The sequence below is a fragment of the Sebastes umbrosus genome, chromosome 15 (genome assembly GCF_015220745.1).
Source record: "Sebastes umbrosus isolate fSebUmb1 chromosome 15, fSebUmb1.pri, whole genome shotgun sequence".
In the NCBI taxonomy this organism is placed as follows: domain Eukaryota; kingdom Metazoa; phylum Chordata; class Actinopteri; order Perciformes; family Sebastidae; genus Sebastes; species Sebastes umbrosus.
This window is the reverse complement of record NC_051283.1, coordinates 28,390,713-28,412,803: the sequence shown is the minus strand read 5'-3', so window position 1 is coordinate 28,412,803 and position 22,091 is coordinate 28,390,713. Positions and strand designations below refer to the sequence as shown.

The 22,091-nt window shown below is 42.6% G+C and overlaps 1 protein-coding gene across 4 annotated transcripts in view; it reads left to right on the top strand.

Moving 5' to 3' along the window:
• LOC119503735 (glutamate receptor ionotropic, kainate 5-like) overlaps nt 1–22,091 on the top strand; it is a 188,561-nt gene that overhangs the window by 117,456 nt on the left and 49,014 nt on the right. For 3 of the 4 annotated variants that reach the window (XM_037795675.1, XM_037795674.1, XM_037795677.1), the window contains exons 3-7: nt 897–1,055; nt 14,230–14,394; nt 17,710–17,807; nt 19,129–19,294; nt 21,741–21,919. In XM_037795675.1, coding sequence (XP_037651603.1) covers nt 947–1,055; nt 14,230–14,394; nt 17,710–17,807; nt 19,129–19,294; nt 21,741–21,919 — 717 coding nt within the window. In that variant the 5' untranslated portion in view covers nt 897–946. Of the gene's footprint in view, nt 1–367; nt 1,056–14,229; nt 14,395–17,709; nt 17,808–19,128; nt 19,295–21,740; nt 21,920–22,091 lie in introns of those variants that run through there. The other variant, XM_037795676.1, reaches the window with a different exon arrangement.

Below are 22,091 nucleotides of genomic sequence, written 5' to 3'. Positions count from 1 at the left end.
TTTGTACTGTCTGAAATGTCAATACATCTGCGTAAATATGCATATAAAAGTAGGACGTAGAATAAAAAGTGAGAAAACCGCTTAAGGCGGGGAGGCGGATGGGTCCAAAAAACACAGGACTTTCAACCAGGAGACCTGTGTTTTGTGTTTTGTAAGCTATGTTTGTGACATGTTTTCTGTATTTATGTTACGTTGTTTCCATATGTATTGTACGTACTTACTTCAAGGCCAACCAAGACGTTTTCCCTTAACCTAACTAAGTGGTTTTGTTGCCCCCTGCTCGTGCTGCACCTTCATACGTGTAACATTTACGCCTTGGCGAGGCAAAACATGACACTAATACGCTGTCTTCCGGTGGAGACGCGGGTCTATTATACGCTTTGGTGTGATACCGGGTTGGTTCTGTAGCGGGACAGTCTGGTTACTCTGCAGAGTTTCAGTTGGTTAAACGTCCAGTCAGTCCTGCTCTCTGTCATCCCCTGTGCTTTAATAACTTCTGATTTAGTTTTTCTCATTTACATATTTTTTTTTATCTCAGAGATTCAAGGATTTATTTGTCACATACTCTTATTTCTCAATACGTGCAGTGAGTTGCGGGGGTAGCGGCCTTCTCCGCTTAGCATCTCTAAGTGTATGGATGATATCATTGTTCAAATCACTGAAATTACTGACTTGCTGCAAGTTGAGTGTTTATAGAGCAGCTGACTGTTGACTGTCAGCGGTGAGATTTGAATGTCTGAATTTAAAGGCTGAGATGGTAACAAATGACCCCGTAAAACATGTGTGACAGCTGTTCAATTCAATCATTAAAATCAAAGACTCGATATCTGATATGTGGGAGATTATATGATGTACTATATATAGATGTAGTAGTAATGAATCCTCCTGTCCTGCAGGTGGCGGTACAGGCAGCCAGCAGACCATTCTCCATGAGGAGCAGTGGAAGATGCCGGCTCTGCCAGCACTGCTGCTGTCGATTTACTTCGCCGTCCTGCTGCTGACCATGGCACCGCTCTCCTTCAGCAAGGCCAACACCCTCTCTGCCGTCCGGATGGGTGAGTACCGTCACCGCGACATGGGTTTGGATCCCACAATGTCTGTCTGTCTGCAGTAAAGACTAAAACTTTAAGAGTTGTAAAAGGCCACTTCAAAAATGCATAACAAAAACAATGAAGGGTTTTTTGTTTATAATAAGTAAAGATGTGGCAATTTGCTTGGTAAGAGTTCTTGAAATAAAATGTCAAATTTAGGCCTTTAAGATAAAAAAGAGAACTTGAAATTAGTTGGGGAAACTCATTTTGAGCTATATTTCACTAGTATAAGGACGTGTTGTGTCATAATAAGCCTGTAAGCCTGCACAAGTAGTATTTATTATAGATATTCATGATGTTCAAAATGCATTGTCTAAAAAGAAGTCCCTATCGTCTGAACTGAGAACTTGATTGAGACTTGCTGGTCTTGACCTGGAACTTAACTTGAGACTTTCATTGGGACATGTTGGTGTTGACTTAGAACTTGTTTGGAACTTGTTGGTTTCGATATGGAACTTGATTGGAAAATGTTGGTCTTGACTTAGAACTTGATGGGGACTTGTTGGTCTTGACTTGGGACTTCATTGGGACTTATTGGTCTGGACTTAGAACTTGATTGGGACTTGCTGGTCTGGACTTGGAGCTTGTTGGTCTTGACTTGGGCCTTCATTGGAACTTATTGATCTTGACTTAGAACTTGATTGGGACTTGTTGGTCTTGACGTAGAACTTGATTGGGACTTGTTGGTCTGGACTAAGAACTTGATTAGGACTTGAACATAGCACTCCCTCACACAGTCTCTCCTTGACAAACATTCATTGTGTGGCTCCATTGTTAACACCAAAAATGACATTTGAACCCGGTCTAGTTTCTCACCTCCACACAGCTGGTCATCGGTCGTGGTTGGCGTGTTAGAAGCGCTATAAAAATTGACAGGTGCAGCCCCCAGTTGGGACGATGGAAAACTTAACTGGAAGCATACTTTACTCCAAAGCTCCTGGTAGAAAGTGTCATTATTTACCCAGAATCCTGCTGTCTCCATGAATAAAAACATTCACAGACACATTCTCTGTTTTAATCCTCCTCCTCTCTCCTGTTTGAATGTGTTAATAAATAAAAACATAGACTCTTCCTCTGCATCACCTCTATTTTCGAACGCTCCTCTCTCACTCGTTACTCATCCGTTTTGTTGTTTTTGTATCGCTCTCCTCTTGTCGTTTTGTTTCTCCTCTCACCACCCACCGCTGTCTCTGTTTGCCATCTTGATTCCTCTCACACTATCTCTTTGCTTTGTTTGTCTTTTTACGAGCCCCTCGAGGCTTCCCTTTGTCTCCGCTGCTCGCTCTCTCGCTCGCTCACTCCTCGTTTCCATTTCTTCTTCCCTGCTCGTTTTGTTTCCATCCCAGGTTGGATCATTTGTAAGCGCAAATAAACCCAGAAACTGGATCAGGGAGCGTCTCCGTGACTTCCCTGCATGATTAATGGCAAGGCTTGAGCGCCACTCTGCTATCAGCACCTCGTACTTACGTCCTCATCACGCCCCGCGGAGGAAGATTAACTCCAATAAAAGCAGAGACTCAACATTGAAAGTAAAAGTTCAGCTCTCCTCGCAGCAGATAAGGGTTTCTTTTTTCCCCGTTCATCTTTCAGCCCTGATGGCCTCCAGTTCAAATCCCTGTCGCTTTTATCACGCGGGGCTTCGGCGAAACCGTAGGGCACTTACATGCAAGCTACCATGGCAACCGGGTCGCCTGGCGATGTGTAATGGCTCACCTTTCACTCTTCCATTAATAACAGCTGACTACTCCACACACACACTCTTATATTTGACACGTGCGAACACACAAACAGTGAAGCACACACTCGTTTCTGTCTGATAAGTGGAGTTACAGTGGAAATAACAGAAGTCACACTGAATTCAGCTGCAAAGGGAAATACAGAGACAGGACTCCAGTCTTTATTTTATTTTATTATTTATAATAATAATAAACATTTCACACCCAAAGTAAAAGAACAGGCTAATTTTATTCTATTTCTTTCTAACGGTCAACAAATCCCATGAAAAGACTCAACCCGACAGTGTGTTAATCTGACTCTCGGTACTGTCTGACTTACTGTCTGTAGCTCTCAGCTCCAAGCCCATTGGTTCCTACTGAAGACAAGTAAACCAAGAAAATTCCTAGCCCCCATGATGCTTGAGTTATGGGCGCTACTTCCGGCGCGTCGTTTTGCTGAACCTTAACTGGCGTTTTCCATGGTAATGGTACACTAATCACTCTCCTAGAGCGATTATATTAAGAAATCTATTAAAACATGTGTGACCACCACCTATTCCACCTCAAACGGGATAATGTGATCATACCTCTGCCTTCTACTATGGAGGGATGGGAGGACGACCTGAAGAAGTGGCCTCAGATAACCTACACTAGCATATTTAGCTACGTTATTGACTCCGTTGCTATAGACGGTGAAGCGATGAACAATCTGAAAAGCTCTGAGGCAGATCAGTACTTCCACAGTAACAAGGTTTAGTTTTTTTCTACACACAGATAACCATACTTAAACTATCTGTAGTCCAATGCTGCCCTGCACTCCGTGCCATAAACTGCCTTACATTTTAATCTGTACAGAAAATAGCGAAAGTAACTGGCTGTCATTAAACAGACAATACAATGCTGTGTCCTCCCTACACATGAAATCATAGCTGATGTTCTCCTGGCACTGCTGTCAGTCCTTTAAAGGACCTGACATCTCTTCTGGTCTTTCGTAGCCCAACCACAAAGTAGGATACAGGTTTTCCTCCTTGGCTTTTTGTCCACTAATGAACTTAGCCACATTCTTCTGGATTCCTCGTCTGTAGGTCGGCGATGGAAACTGTACCGTCGGTCACAACAACAATCCCTTTTTGTTTTGGGTGCATGTTCAACACACTGTTGTTGAAGCCACAGATTTAGCTTTGTCTGGTTGTTAGTACAGCCGGCAACAGCGTAACAAGTACCAGAGCTCTGCAAGGACATTTTAATTTAACGTCAAATATCTGTTAACAAAAATAAAGCAAGATTTGCTAAATTGAAGGCGAATTGCTTTACAAAAGAAGCGCCGTTAGCCACTATTGTTAGACTATGGGACTAACTAGCTGACTGCTACTTCTGCTACCTCATCCATAATCATTTCTACAGTAATGCTCCCGAGAATAAGGTGGATAGTCTCTTTTTTTTTTAAAAAGGGCCCAGTAATTTCCTAAAAACAGCTGGTCACTGTACATTTTATCAAACAAACAGGAGGAAATTGGTTTGGGACTATTTTCAGTGGCGGATTAATCCACATTTGTTGCTCTACAGGGAGTATTTGGGGCAGCACTTACTCCTTGATAATCTTTTTAAATCTCTGGTTTTCTCAAGGCAGTTTTGTATGGACATTTGATCACATAGGTTAAAGCATTTTACAGGAAGGTTGTTGCTTTGACTCATTTTGAAGTTGTATAACGAAAAGAAACGCAGGAAAATTGCAGCAAAAATATATATTTGAGTTGTTGAAAGAAAGTGCTTTTTTATTTTTTTTAAAAGACCAATAAAAAGCCAGTCTGCATTCCTCTCTTCAGGTGATGGGAAATCTATTTTAGTTCCACTCCAACATACTCAGCTTTAAAAAAAATTCAACATTCACGATTCAGTAGCTGAGAAGTAAAAAGAACTGTGTGAAAGTGCTTTTGTCATTCAACAACTCAGGTCACGGTTGGAAACTGCCAGCAGTCAAATGCTGGTACAGTGTGTCCTGCAGTGATTTGCCTGCTGCTATGGCAGAACACCAAATATCTGGCAATCATCAGGACGCATACACAAAGGTTCTGAGTAACAATCATCTGAACAAAAGATGAAAAACCCACATTTCTTTATTCGACATGGACAGGAAAACATTTCAACCACTTCCTCAGGTCAGTCGGAGTCGAAGAACCAACCATCACCGGGGTTCTCACTCTGCAACAAGCCAAACAAACATAAGACTTTTAACCCTCATTATCGTCAGACCCGTGAGTCGCTAGTCAGTCAAGTTAACGTCAACAACGACCGTTTCCTAACCTTAACTAAGTGGTTCTGTTGCCTAAACCTAACTTCCTGTGAAAGCAGAAGTTTATTTTAATTATAAACATTAGACAGAGTTATGTTCACAGTCATAATAATAACAAATACATTAATTTTTCCCCTCAGATAGTTTGAAATACGTTTAGGACTGGGGAAGATGTTCTTCTATGGTCTTTAGTTTTATCTGCTTTAATGAACGTTTTTAATGATACTCGTGTTTAGACCATTTCAACAGAAAATGACCCAACTATTTGTTACCATTGTGGTCTGGTTTTCATGATGATCCATGGGTTTGAGCTGGTCCTAGAAATTAACCCCTAATCTTTACATGAGACAAAAAAAGTTGGAAAGGGGATTTTCACAATTGGATATATAAAGCGGTGTATCATCTGCATCAAGTTAAATACGATATCTTCGATCTGCCATTTTCGTTCCAAGAATATTGAAATTTCAAAGCACTGATTTACCCAAAGAATTAATGAAAGACTTATATTATTATATATAATATTGACACGCCGTCCCTGGTCAGTCCAAAAGTAACGTCTCCGATGCCGAGGGTCACTGACCAAGTGGCGGTATTTGACGAGTTTGGAGTCACACTAAACTAAACTTCATTGTGAGTTCTGTTTAGAGGGAAACATATTTTGATGCATATTGAATTGAATTATGTTTGCAAATTTCTAAATTATAGTCCACGTAGGGAGGTCGGGCTGGACAGGTCAAACAAACACAATATTTCTAAAAAGGTATCTTATAAACAGGTTCGTAAAATTCAAACAATTTTCTTAGAGTTATGAGCTATTATAAGTTTATGATGTATATAATGGGAATACAAAAGGAAATAATGTAATGATTACATTTTCATGTACAAATCCATGAACACTTTGTGCAGCAGCTTGCCTGATCAACAACGATACCCAACAATCTCTCTATTTACCTAACATGGGAACAAACCTGTACACCTGACCAAAGTCACAAACTGGATTCTTGTAACAAAATAGCGATACCTGTGTGAGCCAGTGAATCGTATTTATCATTCGTACAAAATGTGCCCTCAGACGGCTGAAGTGTTTCAGGACCTTGTCAGTCTTATTCTTGGAAAAGCAATTATAACCAGCACTTCACATGAGCAGTAATCAAATCACAAAACAAGAATGACTCAGCTGTAATTATCAATCACATAAGGCTAACAAGCAGATTCATCTCTGTCACGCTGGGAAGCGACCCAGATGGGAGCAGAGACGGTGACTGTAATTAGGGCAACTTTGTGTTATTGTTGCCGGTCTCCGGCCGAGCCGCCGCGCCAGCTCGCGGGTCAATAAATCCCAGTCAAATGGCAATTAGTGTTCAGAGAAGCTGTCACCAGAAGAGGCACAAACAGGAGTCAATCTGTGTATCAGAAGGCTGGCGAAGACGTAACCACGGCAGAGAAAAGTTTCAGGGCCAAACTTAAACTCAATATCAACAACACTAAGAATCTACAGTGATGCTGGCGGCTCTGTGAGGCACAGTGGTGCTTTGAGCTAAATACTAACATTGCCATGCTAACATTGGTATGAAAAAGTACTCCACAGATGTAGAATTACACGACTAGAACATTGTCAGACCCATGATGGATAGTTGTAATATCAGCAGCAGAACTAGAGATACATCAGACCGGCACATAGGGGTACTTCGCAAAACGTCAAGGCCCTCGCCTTTTTGAGGGAAAGAAAACCAAAGATGCTATAGATGTCAGTGTAATTTGATGTGTGTTTGGATAGTAAAAATGTTTTATACACATGTCTAATAATTATTTTGCGTCCTTGCCTGAACCTGATTGTTGGCGATACCTTAATAAATGAAGGTTGATCGCCGCCATGTCCCCTCAGTCTTCCCCCGTCCAGCACAGTGGCCGGATATTGCTAATCCATACATCTGCTGCAGTGATGTTCAGTTGTACTCCAGGTTCCTGTGACATCACTAGTGGGTGTGGTTACAGGTGCAGCAAAGCACAGCCAACCGCACCTATCAGTGAAGCTAGCTGCGGTCAGATGATTGCATTACATTGCACAGATGTTCACATTATTGTGTACACCCTCAGTGCTGATGCAAAGTGGTGACTTTTAGAGAACCAAAAGAGCATGAAATAAATCTTAAAGTGACATCAGCGTGCAGATATTTTCTCCTCTGGCGAGGATTAAATATCAAGTCAAGAGTATAAATACCGTAGTGTCCTTCAGCTGCTGCTAAAACCCTCCAGGAGTTATTTCAACCTGCGCTATCAGTCACTCTGAAGGAGTCATTAACTCACGTTCATCAGTAAATATCTCTTAACTACAGAAGAGCCAGCGTGTCACCGCAGGACGGCCCGAACATTAATCCTTTAAATATTACTTCAAAAAAAAATTCAGATTCTGGGCGCAGGTCGTTTTGTGAGTAAAGATGTCAGTTTTTATTTGAAAAGACAAATGTCTTGTTTTAGAAGGGAAACCCAAACTGAATATGAATTTCATTCATGTTCAGTTTTCCCCCTCCGTCCGACCTCTGGGCCTCTTAAAGCTGCCAGTTCAACAGGACAAGCACACCCAATAAATAAATTAGAATAAAAGAGTAAATGGGAAGAAAAGAAAAGAAAAGCCTCGGTGGAAGCAGAGAGAAGCAACTCACCAGAGAAATGAGAAGTAAACAAACCCTCCGTCGGCCCGGAGCTTTAATCTGAAGGATTTTAACTTTTTACAAACACACCCTGAGGCTCGACTTTATTATCTCTGCTAAATGACTCTCTACGCTACAACTGCAGGCTTTGTCTCTTATGAATGTTTTACTATGTGGGGATATCTCAGCGTCGGACATGTGATTGAACCAACCAATCAGAAGCTGCTGTAACACAGAGGTAAATGTGAAGGGGAAAAAAAAACATTCAGCATGTTGTTGGAGCCAAATAAAATGTATCATAACTTCTAAATTGTGTATGAATTATAAGAAATATGGATAATACAACAAAAGAGGATCACATGAAAGTCCAATAGTCTCACGGCAGTTTCGTGATATAGTCACGAAATTTAATCTATTTGATTTGTTTACATAGACATGAATTTCCCTTTTTTTTCGTGACGCTCAGCACAACTTTATACAACACGTGTTGCACGTGTCAATTTGCGCTCCAGTCTCTTCAAAATAAAACTACGTCAGGTTCAGGAAAAGATGGTGGTTTGGGTTCAAATAACTCTGGAAGTGGCGTTACTTAAGTACGGATGTTATACGACAAATAAATCAACGTTAACGTCTGGCCTCACACGGGGCACCAACAGCGGTCTCCTAGTGAAAGTCTGGTGTTTTTTGACCCACCAATCCACCCCGATCTCATCCCTATGCAGCGTTCGCTGCTCTCTATACTTCCCACTTCATAATTACGTGGATTACATAAAAATTTATTTCATGACCATCACAGAAAAAAATGTGAAAAGTCATGTCTTTGTACACGAATCAATATATTAAATTGCGTGTCTATTTCACGAACTTTAGTGCGACTGGGCTGCAATGTCTGAACCAATCCATCCAATATTAGTTGATATATTTCAGTCCGGGACTAAAGGCTGTTACACTCCAGGGGTGTTTTTTTTGTTTTTTTGTGCAATGAACTTGCACATCAATATATTTGTTGTTTTTGTCGTGAGCACTTTGACATAGAATGCGAATATTACGCAGAGAAAAAACAACATACTTTTTTTCGGAACAAGTTAGATTTTTATGAGCCTTCGCACCGTGAATGAAGGCATCAACCAATCACGTCGTGCGAAACGGGTTGAGTTGCATCTATATTTACAGAAACACGTGTCCGCTCGTTACATGTGTTCAGTCTTTTAAAAAAAAAATTAACTTTCGTCTTCACAGGAAACCATTTGGTTAGAACGCCGGTCTCCTGGGCGAAAGTTCCCCCATCCACCCCGACCTCCTCCCTACGCAGTGTTTGTCGCTCTTTATATTCCCTGGTTCACGATTACGTGGATTACACACATATTTAATTTGTGGGATGTACACGAATTACAGTGCATTTACTGGGTGTAGGTATATCTATGAACACTGTATGAGACCAGCCTGTCCAGAGACTTGTTGAACGATTCTTTGACCCATTACATGAATGTTTGTGAATATGATTTCTCTGAAGGCATTAGTTTTTCCTCACTTAGTCGTTGTAATTAAGTGTAGTGTGACAAACATCTCCAGTAGATTCCTAATAAAGTAATTATAGAGTGATTTCCCAGCTCTGCTGCAGTTTGTGATAAACTCTGTTTTATTCCTCTCTTTGTGTTCCTTCCTGACAACCCTGTTTACCAACTCTGAGCTGTAAAACAAGCCGTACTCAAATCTACTATCAAATTATGCTGTTTCAACTTCACTTTTTACCCTGGCGGAGAGACGCCCGCGCTCCCCGTCTTCCCGCCCGCCGGTGCACAAACGTCATCTTGTATTTATGTAAAGAGCTTGCGGAGCGAGTGGAGCCGTTTTGTTCTGGATTTAACCTGAGACACGACGATGAAACTCCTTTTATCGAGTCAGAAGGAGCTCTGCAGACTGATTTTTATTTCACCCCTGGAGGCAGTGTGTAACTTCACAAAAAAATTGACTAACAGGTTTTCTTGTCACTTCCCACCTCTGAGCTTCATGCGTTTGACATTCTTTGATACGAGTGTGGAAGTCTGGACTCCGGGGGCTGCAGGTAGGTCGACAGATTCAACGAGACAAAACCAAACGGGGACTAAAAACAAGACATCGCTGCGTCGGCCCGGGGGCGTAATCACAGCTCTGCAGTCCTCTGGTGGCTGCTGTCCTTTCAGAGACAAACAGGACGCCTCTGTGCTCACACACACCATCCGCTGTATACAAGCGTGTGTCCGTGTTTTTAAAGGATGTATTGATTTTTGTCGGAGTGAGCCACCCTGACAACATCAAATTTGGTTCAAGTGGAAGGAAATCTGTTCTCTGAAGAATTCAGTTGTTGTTGTTGCAGGTAAACAAAGAGGAGTTGTCTCTTATTTCTTCTTCTCAACAGTCTTTTTGTGTCTCAGTCCTGTTATGTGTATAATTCTTGGAGTCTAAAATGAAATCTGGATCCATTTTGAGTCGGATATGTTAGACTCGCTAGTCATGGCTACAGGGATGGCAGTGTCAGTCGGTCCAACTCTTTAAGGCCTTTACACACCGTGGAGAATAAACAACACGTAAAGGCAAAATACTCGCCTGTGAATATTTTATGTCTAGGGCTTTTATTGTGAAAGGTAAGAACGGAAGGAGTGGATTTGGTCTGTGCTGCCATTGTAAAGGTTGCCTCCATGATGTTGTTTCATAAATCAGCAGGAGGGGTGATGGATGGGTCAAACAAACACAGGACTTTCACCCAGGACACTGGGTTTACAACCTGTGTGAAACCAACAGTGTTATTTTAAGCCCAAACATGATGTGTTTCCCTCAACCTAACCAAGAGTTTTTGTTGCCTAAACCTAAAGTAGAAGTTTTTTGGGTTTGTTTCGAAAACGTAACGTTTTCAGCAGTTTCAGTTTCACATCGTGTTAGAACGTGTTGCATTGTTTTACTTTCACTTTTACAACATAGTAGGGCCCTAATGACCCACATCTATTAGCTCACCGAAATAAATGGGTGATAACGGCCTTGTTAAAGCTGAAGTAGGCGAGATTGGAGCAAATTAGCTAGATTTTTTAAAGCCTGACAACAGAGCCATGAGGAGGTGCAGAAGTCTCTCAGAACACTTGAATTATAATATGCTGAATGGTTACTATGGGATTTTTGCCCAATGATGCCAAAAAATTGTCGCCTACTGCAGCTTTAACCTACGAGTAGTTTAGTAGACCCCTATAGCCTACAAACATGGGACGAATGTGTGTTGATGACGCCTCTTCAATCGCCTGATAACGGTCAGATCGGCTGCGAAAACGAAAGAAAAAGGAGGAATAACTTTTTTCATATAATATCATACGAGCCGTTATATGAGGATACGTTGTCCTGGATGATAATGACTCGAGTCTGTTCTCCTCCTCAGACCAACCCGGTGTGTTCTGGTTCCTTCTGTCCCTGGATAGTTAAATGTTAATGAGCTGGGAACAAAGATGGCCGCTCAGCACATTATACAGAAAGAAAAAAAAAAAAGTTCAAATGTTTGACCCTCTGAGATTACTGCTCTTCATCTCCTCGCTCTCTCTCCAGCATCGTTAACCATCCGTGTGTGTGTGTGTGTGTGTGTTTGTGTGTGCGTGTGTGTGTGTGTGTGCGTGTGGTCGCAGTGACCCAGAGAACCAGATCTTGTGTAAACAGATAGTGTGTCTGAACGCTGCTGAGGCTCCTGAAGAAGACTCTTTATCTTTATCTCCCCTCTCATCTTCATCCTCCTCCTCCTCCTCTGCCTCTGAACACCGGGCATTCTGGGAGCTCTACCTCTCTCTCTGTTCGGTATCTAACAAGCATCATCTTTTTTTCAGTTAGACAAAGAACATTTGGTAGTGCAGTGTAAAGAAGAAGACGATATAACCGTTTCTTCTTCTTCGTCTTTTTCCTCTGCTCATATGTTTATCTGACATCTTAAGTCACTGGACTTCTTCTGAGGGTGTTTTCACACTCTGACCTCTCTGAAACGAACAGTACTCGGACCTCCTGTGCATTGTGAATGCAAAAAGCTGCCCCAGGTTCACTTTAGCGATGTACTTCAGTACAGAGTCGATGCCAAACGTCTGAAAACGTGAACCAAATGTGGGATAAAGAGTGTGTTTGTGTGGGACAATGTGGGATACGTTACCAAGGATGAGAGGTCGTCTACTATTTTGTTATAATGTCTATCTAATTTAAATATAATCATTTCTATTCTGCCCTTTATCTTGTAACATCTCTATGCTTTAATGCATCCATAGATCGGTTTCTTGTGAGACTCACATGAACTGCGTCGCTTCATGTCGTCGTGTGAAATTGAAAAATAACTCTGAGCATCGTCTTCCACCGGCTTATAAATACTTATAAGTAGTTTCACCGTCGTCGTTGTGGCTGCTCTTCCTTTTCTTTGTGGTAGTTTCCATCATATTCCGCCTAAATCTGCAGAGCTTGTGACTTTGCGTTGACTCTGCAATTTTCCCCCGTTGGGCGTATAGCGTAGCGAAGACAGTAAACCGCTAACCTGCACTTGACCCACGTGTGCTCAGTTTGACAGCATCACAGCGCCGTGATGACAGCCTTCCCTGCTTTCTTCACAGCCAGATTTTAAAAAGGAGTCTGTCCTGCAGCGGTTTGACTTTTGAAAACTAGAGTCAATGAAAACGTGGGACATTGTCTCATTATGTGGGACGTGGGACAAGGTATAAAAATGCTGTGGGACACCTGGTCACCCTATTTTGAACAGCTAAAAAATATGCGATTATTCGTGATTAACTATTTTTTTTCTTGTAAATTTTATGACTTTATAAGCCAGTTAGCAGATTTGGGGAATTTTTTCTTGTAATATCTAAGTTTTTTTTCCGTAAATTTATGAGTTTTTTCTTGGAATATAAATATTTATATTTTTACCTACAGTGGCTCTAACACGTCGTCGCAGTAGACACTTCTACTCTATTCTATTTCGGTTCTAATTGATTTTATCCCTGGACAATCATTAATCCTGATTCAATATTATAATCAATTGACAGCCGTAGTTCTAACAAAGTGGATCTGGGGAATTAAATATCGACTTGCTGGGGATGAACAGCGTTAACGTTAATTGATTCAGGAAATGAATTGATTCATGGCACACGTTTTAAATAACATGTTAATCTTAATGTTTGGGCTTCGGGAGAAGATATTATTTTCAAGTCTAAAGAGGCTCAAGTTGAGTTGCAAGTCCGTCTTGATTTTGTCAAGTTCTGGAGTCCACACCTCGGCCATCCAGCGCTGTATAAAAGTAATTGAGTTGCCTGAAGGGAAGACTTGGAGATCAGATCCTCAGATGTCAGTTAAACAGTGTCTGATCCAACTCCTTTGTATTCCTGTGGTACCGCACCGCGACATGAACCATCTGGCTCTCTTTGTACTTTCCTAAACGGCAGAAACCCACAAAAGTCCTTTTGAGGAAGGACACGATAAATCGGCTCCTAGTTCGCCCCGAGAGGCGTTAATTATTTAAGACACACAAATCAAATCCAGAACAAACCCCAGCAGCAGCAGCAGCAGCAGACTTTCTGCTTGTTACGGAGTCTCAGCAGCATATTCACTTTGATTTCCAGTCTTGTTGTGGGGCGTCTTTACTCTGCAGCTTTACAGCTCAGTGTCCACTGAAACAGGAAAATAAAGGAGGGATGGATTACACCGCAAAATAAATCCATTTTAAGACTCGTAATCAACTCCTTCTTGTGTTTTAAACAATCTCATCTGGTAGTCGGATCAGGTCGCAGCAGCAGACATTATTTACCTCCTGGTGTTAGAATGTGATCTTCCATAGACTGAGCCACTTGATTGCTCTCTCCTACAGATGGAGGATCTGCCTTCGTTTGCATTCAGCCCGCTCTCCGATCACACGGTTGCAATTTTTCAGCGCGTTCAATGTGCAAAGCGGGCGAGTCAGCGGGGAGGTGGCGACAGAAATAAACATGGCAGGTGTTACTGTACACCGCCACCAGGTACTCTCGCTTTACCATCTCTAAAGTAGGAGGAAAATAGAAACGATGACGGGTCGTTTTTTATTCGCTGCAGCTGCTTGTGAACGCTCCGCTCCGCTTCATGTTTAAATCTTGAATCTATTCTCGGCGCGTCGTCTTGCTGCCGGAGACGGTTTCTCTCCTCACACTCTGCACAGGTTGTGTTTCACCTGGACGACATCCAATCACGGTTGTCCCCGTTTACATCTGGAGTGCTTTTGTTTTTTGCATTCAGGGCTGGTGTTTGCATGTGTTCTTGTGCTCCGGGGTGTTTGAGCTGCTTTAAAGGAGCAGTGTGTTGGCGATACGTCCAACGTGGGCGCCATATTGGACAGGGCAAGACTGGCCTGTAACCCTGATTTCATGTCCTCTAATCTCATAATCCAGGTGTACCAGGTCTGCTGGTGAACTGCATCATCTGACATTTAAGTAAAGAAAACGTTCTCCCTCTCTCTCCCTCTCCAGCGGCTATTTTGGATGATCAGTCAGCGTGTGGTCGTGGCGAGCGTCTGGCGCTGGCTCTGGCGAGGGAGAACATCAACAGCCTGATGGAGGGCTCCTCCCGGGCGAGGGTGGAGGTGGACGTCTACGAGCTGCAGAAGGACTCCCAGTACGACACCACCGACACCAGTAAGTCCCCCTTCATCCTCCTTTATCTTCATCTTCTTCATCCACCTGAGAGCGTGGTTTTGAGTGTGCTCTTCTCACTGACATTTTCCAGTGACGGTAAACTTCAGTAAGCGTTGTGTGTGAGGAAGCAGACCAGAGCAATCAAGCGTCAACCTTTATTTAACAAGGCAGGTCAATGTTTCTCCCACGCTCAGTGAACCTGCACTTTAAATACCACGTAGACAGCACTGTATGTTCAGCAGAGCGACGCACCAACAGGCTTTACAACGAAGAGTTAACGCTGCTTAAACATTCCTTAACCCTCTGAGACCCGCGGGATCTTTAAGAGGCTGTCGAGAAGGAGGCTAAATAATGCTACAAATGCTAGAGCATTCAGAGGATGGATGGCTTTCCTAGCTAGATTGACAATAAGGGGGTTTCTGAGCAGTTTACACAACAGAAGTGCTCGCCATCCAATCAACGAAAAATGCAGAAATCTCCAAATGTCAAAAGTTTTTGGTACCAAATCACAGCATGGCTTCTTCTATGGTGATCCTCAAGGTCCTGGTGTCTTAATGTGGTATTTTGGAGGGATTATTGATAATTTTTATCAGTTCTTCAGTGGTAAAAAAATGGTTAGATTTAGCACCAAATCTGTGTAACAAATGGTATCAACCCAAAAATTGCTCTGAGCCCGGCGAGGGGGGTAATATCCCGAGAAAAAACTCAGAATTTCCAAGATTAAAGTCTTAAATTTACGGGAAACATTTTGGGATATTTTCTGAGATTAAAGCGGCGAATTTCTGAAAAAAAAAAAAGTTTTTTTCTTGTAAATTTACGACTTTATAATCTTGCTAATTTGTGAGTTTTTTTGTCGTAAATGTACGACTCTAATCTCTGAAATTTGTGAGTTTTTTCTTAGAATATTACTCCCCTCCCCTGGCTCCGTAAATACTACAAGGGCCCTAATACATCGTCGTAGTAGACAGTCTTGGAATAAATTAAACATGATTAATTTCACCCACTTGTCATAAACTGGTCTCTGAACCGATTGAAGCCTGATTTCAACCCTAAACTGGTCGCCCCAAATATGTATTTATTCATTGAAGATGGTTTCCTGCCTTGGTGGATAATAAACTTCTCCTCTATTCAATTCTATTTCTATTCATTCTACTTATCCCTACAGTCATTTCCATCCTCCTTCCAGAAATCAGATTACTTAATTCAGGTTGAAGGTTGAGTCAGTTTAGAACCGTTTCTAAGGAAACCAGTTTCAGTTCATCTGCTTCTAACGATCTCTATTTAAAGCCATTTTTAACCAATTGTGTTCTCAAGTGACGAGTTGTGTCAAGTTGTGTCAGACAGAGGGATGGATGGATCAATGGTGGCGGTGTTTTACACATACAGAGCGTTTAGCGTCAGCGTGGAGCGAGGTCATTGTCACCAGAGAGCTCGCGGCGTTCTGCATGAGCAGCTGATCTGGATGTTTATCGATTACGAACCACCAGCGATGCAAAAAGAGACTTCCCGATGCAGAGCAGCACACACACACACACACACACACATACACACACGCTAATTGTACAGTACAGACGATGCTTTATGTGCACGGACAATAATGAAAACATCCCTATTGATGCGTTCATACAGAGACGATCAGATCAATGCACATTCTCTTCTTTATAGATTTAAAAATAAAAAAACAAGGTTGTTTCTTTTATTTTTCTTTCAAACTGAAAAATATTACCTAAGCGCCCTTTTTGTTTTCCTGCTGAATGAGAGCATCTTTTGCTTTTTGTGAGTTCCTTTCAGAAATACTATGAAAACCACATAATCATCTCCTCTTCTCTCACAACAAGCCCGACATTTGGCAGCTTTAATCGGTGTCCTCGGATGACTCCGTTTAAAGCTGCCAAAATCCAGATGACAGACGCTCTGATTTAAAAAAAAAAAAAAAAAGGTTGATGCGCACAACTGATTCCCTTTTTGTTATTTATTAATTTTCATAAATTTTTCATTTGATCCTATTAGTCTGTCTGACGGGGACGTACTCTTTGATCAACAGGGAGAAAAAATGATGTTAAGTTAATGAGTGTTGATGATTTTAATCAACTCAAATTCATTACCAGTGAAATGAAAACATTAGACTTCCATAAATAAACAATGCCACAGTATTCCACAGCTCAAAGCTAAACTGAATAAGTAGAATATTATATTTTATTTCTCTGCAGGTTTATCTCCAAGCCGCGCTGACTTCTGAATGGTTGAGTTTGTTTGCAGGAATCTTTTCTATGAAGCCCGTCCAACGCTCTACAGTTCAGCCCATGAACACAAAAATATCAAATTCACTTTAAAGGCCTTTAACACAGCGGCGGGTCCGATAACACAAATAACTCCAGAAGTGGCGTTACTTACATGACAAATAAATCAAATTTGACTTCTGGTCTCCTACTGACAGCGGCCTCCTGGATGAAAATCTGGTATTTTTGAACCACCTCCTCCCTACGCGACGCTCTCTGCTATTTATATTTTCTGGTTAACGATTATGTGAATTACTCATGACAAAAACAACAGTGCGAAAAAATAAATTGACTAGGGATGCACCGATACCAGTATCAGGTATCGGGTCCGATATTGTGCTCATGTACATGTACTCGCAAAACGGCACCGATACCACTTTACGGCAGCGTGACGTTAACCTCTCGTCACCATCTTTCGTGCCTATCGCACTCACTCACGCTCCATCGCGCCGGCCCTCACTTTAAGTGTGCCACAGGGTTTTGCTTGCACCCTCTGACTCGCACGTGCGCCAGACTCCTTGGTCCGTGTTTCAAGACGGGTCGGGTGGGTTGCAGACATCGCCACAGACCCCTGGCGCCTTTTACGTGGGCCGAGCTCCGCCCTGGGGGCACGACGTGGTTGGGGCGCACTAAGGACAGTCGGCCCCGGTGACACTCTGGCCACGGCCCCGGGAAGCACCTTCACCCCGAGCCTTTCCTAGCCGATCTAGAGCCGGTCGCGGGGCACCGCCTCGTATGCGGAACTCCCCAGCCTGCCGTGTGTCGCTCACATCCTCCAGCTGGCTGTTAATGAGGGTCTTTTGGCACAGAGAAGTACTCGTATTGGTACTCGACATCTGCGAGTACCCAAATGTAAGTACTTGTACTTGTACTTGGTCTGAAAATCGGTGCATCCCTAATATTGACGAGTGATCAAACGCCCCCCGTTTAAAGGCCTTAAAGCAGCTATAATCCATATTTATAAAATCAGTTCTTGCAGCTTTAACTCCTAATAGAAACCTTTATGTTGTTTGTCTCGTGCTGTTTTCTCTCTCAGTGTGTCAGATCCTGCCGAAGGGCGTGGTCTCCGTGATCGGCCCCGCCTCCAGCCCCGCTTCCGGGTCCACCATCAGTCACATCTGTGGGGAGAAAGAGGTGAGTCACATCTGGGTTTTCTAACAGGTTTAACTTGTGTCCATCTCCGTCTCCCTGCTAAGCCTCTAATAGTCCAGATATCCTCTCCCTCTGCCTGACAGCTCTCCTATTATCGGATTCTCTGCCTGGATTTAAAATAAGCTCTGCATATCAGAGTGAAGCCCAGATGAGCTAATTACACTTTACCACTTAGGTGAGAGCTCAGGTTAAACCACTAAATTGAAACAGAGCTTCAAAACTCTTGGTGTCCCTGAAATTAATGGAAAAAGCTCTCCGACACTTTTAACGTAAAGAGACATTTTCATTGTGCCAGACGGCTGCGTTCAGCACTGTGGTCTCTGCCCCCCTAGCTCCTCGGTACCCTACCCAATTACATCGGTACTGGGGCTGAACATTGGCAAGAATCTGGTGATACGATACGTATCATGATACAGGGGTAACAATTCATTATATCGCGATACTGTACGCAAGGCGATATATTGAGATTTTCTGTCCGTCCGGTCCATTCTCATGAAGGTGATATCTCAGGAACGCCTGGAGGGTTATTTCTTCAGATTTGGCACAAACGTCCAATTGTAATCAAGGATGAACTGATCAGATTTTAGTGGTCAAAGGTCAAGGGTTAGGGTTGGCGGAGGCAAACAACTGCAAGGCGGTAACTCTAGCTGTCAGAGCATTTGATATATTGATTGGTGTCGGGGTGTAAAGAGAATTTCAACTAATATAAAACAAAATGACCCACCCTAAGCTTCAAGGTTGATGACCCTCCGCTTTACTTCCACCATCAGCTCCCCAGAGGATGAACCCTTTTCCCTTTTTTAATTCTAAAATTGTTAGATTTCATTCATTCTCCCTTTCTTTTCTCCTCTAGAAGACTCCATAAATCCTCCGATATTAACGTTTCATGTGAGTGGAGGTGAACACAAACTCTCTCTGTGATTTCAACACCCTTTTTCTAATATCACTGATGATCTGGGCTCTGCTCCCTTCTCACATATTCTTTTTGAAACTGAACAAAGACTCGATTATCAGCGAGCGTCAGAGTCTGATTAAAGCTTTCATTTCTCTTATCTGAGCTTCCTTTAAAGCCTGTAAGGTTTGATGGTTTTAAAAAAGAAAAAGCAGATGTTCCCTTGATGTCATCACCTCTCACTATCTCCCCTTTCTCCTTCTCAATCTTTTACTTCTTGTTTCTGTTCCACATTTCATTTCTTTTATTGTATTATCTTTTCTTCCTTCTCCATATTTTCCCTCCAAAATGAGGATTTCCTGTCCTTCAGTTTTTCTCATTCCTAATAATCCTTCTCCCTCCTTCCCTCAGATCCCTCACGTGAAGATCGGTCCGGAGGAAACCCCGAAGCTGCCGTACCTCCGCTTCGCCTCGGTAACCCTTTACCCGAGCAACGAGGACCTGAGCCTGGCCATCGGCTCCATCCTGCGCTCCTTCGGCTACCCGACGGCGAGCCTCGTCTGCGCCAAAGCCGAGTGTGAGTCTCTCTCCGTGAAAGTGTTTGTGACGTCCTCTGTTTTCCATTTTAATCTCTTTATTTCCTCCGTGTGAAGGTCACAGTGCAGCCTCGTCCACTTCAAGGCTGAAAACATTTGATTTCAGAGCCGCTCTTACTTCCCGCCTCCGGCTGGTCATTTCTGTGCTTTTATCTTTCTCCGGAGCTTTTTTTTTTTCCTCTCCGCTAACTTTATGAGCTCAACTCATGTTTATCTGCTCGCCCTCTGGATGTACAATCGCTCAGCGAGCTCTGCTACTGTATTAGATTCCTCAAGAAGTGCTGAGTGGCTGAATGTGCTTTTTTCAAATGCTGTAAGATTTTGTTTTCTTTGGCCTGGAGTTCTTATTGTTACTTGAAGTCAAATAACAGCTCTGAGATGCTTGGAAATTCAATGTATAGTTCTCTTCTTCACAGGCAGCTACAGCGTGATTATTTCATGTAATATTGGGATCCTTTAGATGTAATAAAAAAAGGTATTATTACTGTAAAATGAGAACAAAAGCTTGATTTTCAGTCGTTGATGAAGATGAACACTCCCATAAAGAAAACATCCAAAAATACACATTTACAGGTTTATTTTGCTACACTGAGGCTACATCCACACTAATAGGTTTTAAAACATAACTTTTGCTACGTATATGCGTAGCGTCCACACTACTCTGCGGTCTTAGATCCCCTAAAACGGAAAGGTTTGAAAGTCCCGCTGACCCCGTTTTAGTTTTGAAATCCGGGGTTGCGTTTTAGTCTGGACGGATGAAACGGAGATGACGAAAACGATGACGCAGACGCCAACGATCGCTTCTTTATCGGGTCTTCTCAGTCACGACGTGTCCTTCCCTGATTCGTCATCACCTGAACCTTTTCAGGAAGAAAACAAACGACACCAGCGGTTACTTTCGACATGGAGTTACAAGCATTGTTGACCTTGATGTCTATGCTAGTTACCTATACCAGCATGCATATCACATGAATGGTCATATGCGGGACGGAGATTAATTCTGAAACGTTCCCTAAAACGCTTGTCTGGACAGAGATCGTTTTCACTTTAAAACAACATTTTAAGTGGTATTGGTGTGGAGGTAGCCTCAGTCTCAGGCCATATTGCAATTTCGATAAAATTTCGATTAATTGTGCAGCCTTACTAAAATCATGGAGAAAATGGACTTTTTTTTATGGTTGTTGACAGTATTTTCTGATTTATGGCGTAATAAAAATATATCCTAAAGCTTTTTTTTTGGATGTGCACGCCCACTATCAAAGAACGTATATTGCTAAGAGGAAAAAGTCAATCGGTCGTTCCATTGCAACATCAGAGCTTTTAGGACTGAAAAGACGCCAGTAAAACGTAAAACTAAATTTGTTCTCTTCTATTGTCATATTCTACCAAATTGGCCTCTGTTGAACAATAAAATATGTAAATATAATACGTGTTTTCAGTCCAAAATGGCTGCAGTGGAAAAAAAACACCAACGTTTTGTCTCTTTGCTTCTCTTAAGCTCTGTTCTGGTTATCTTTTTTGGCGTATACTCCCATTTACTCATCGCCTCATGGATCTACTGGCAACACCTTTTCTTTCCTCCCTTTACTTTCCTTTCCTTCGTCCTTTGCTTCCTACCTTCCTACCTCCTACTTTCTCTTTCCCCCTCCATGTTTCCTCCATCGATCTCTCTCCTGTTTTTCCACCCGACTGGGCTGCCCCGGCTCACTGTTTCAACGCTCCTCTGCTCTCGCTGCAAGACTCTCTCTCAACCTTGTTAATGCCGCTGTTTAACGGGCCCGTGTATTGTTGTCGGGATCCGTCGCTGTCGGCCAGTTAAACCCCGCAGCGCCCCGATGAACGCTTTATGGCGGCGATTAGACGAGACACGCCATGCTGCTTCCGTCAGGGCCGGACGAGGAGACGAGGAGACGAGGCCGACCGACTCTGAATGTTAAAACTGAGATGATGCAAGCGCAGCAGCCTTCTCTAAAAGTTACCCAGGAAATATTTGAATAATGAAACTTCCTCGTCTACTTTTGAAGTATTTAAAAACATCCCTCTAAATGTATTTTTCAACTAGAACTAAATATCAGGGAATCCAGACATTCTCTTTAAGGACACGTCCAAATTGATTCTCTGTGGGGAAAATTAATGGACTTTCAACTTAATCACCTTCATCCCCGTCTGTGTTTATAGCAGCTGCTCAAACCTGGAAGTTTCCGGAGCGGCGGCAGTTATTTGTCTCTAATGAGTCCCATCAATTTCTGGAACCTTATTTATTTCCACGTTAAACACTCAGGCGAGATTCATTTATGGACTCCTGTCTCTTCTTCACAGCAGTCATGAGAGTTTTAACTCAAAGTCCTGACATATTTATTGATGTGTTTTATGAGCTGCTGTTTCACGCTCCACTTCCTGATTCCTGACTCCCCCCACCCATCATAGGCCTGCTGCGATTGGAGGAGCTGGTCCATCGCTTCCTCATCTCCAGGGAGACGCTGTCGGTGCGGATGTTGGACGACAGCCTGGACCCCACACCCCTGCTGAAGGAGATCCGGGACGACAAAGTGGCCACCATCATCATCGATGCCAACGCCTCCATCTCCTACCACATCCTCAGGAAGGTCAGGAGGTCGTTTTAATAGTTCAGAAACCGTCAGTGTAGTTGTGTTTCCATCCAATTGTCAAGCGAATTTTAAGCTAACTTATGAAATGTCACAAAATAAGAAATGAGGCGCATTTCCATCAACTGGTTTTGGAGCGAATAAACTCGGCTACAGCGTAGTTTGGTCACAA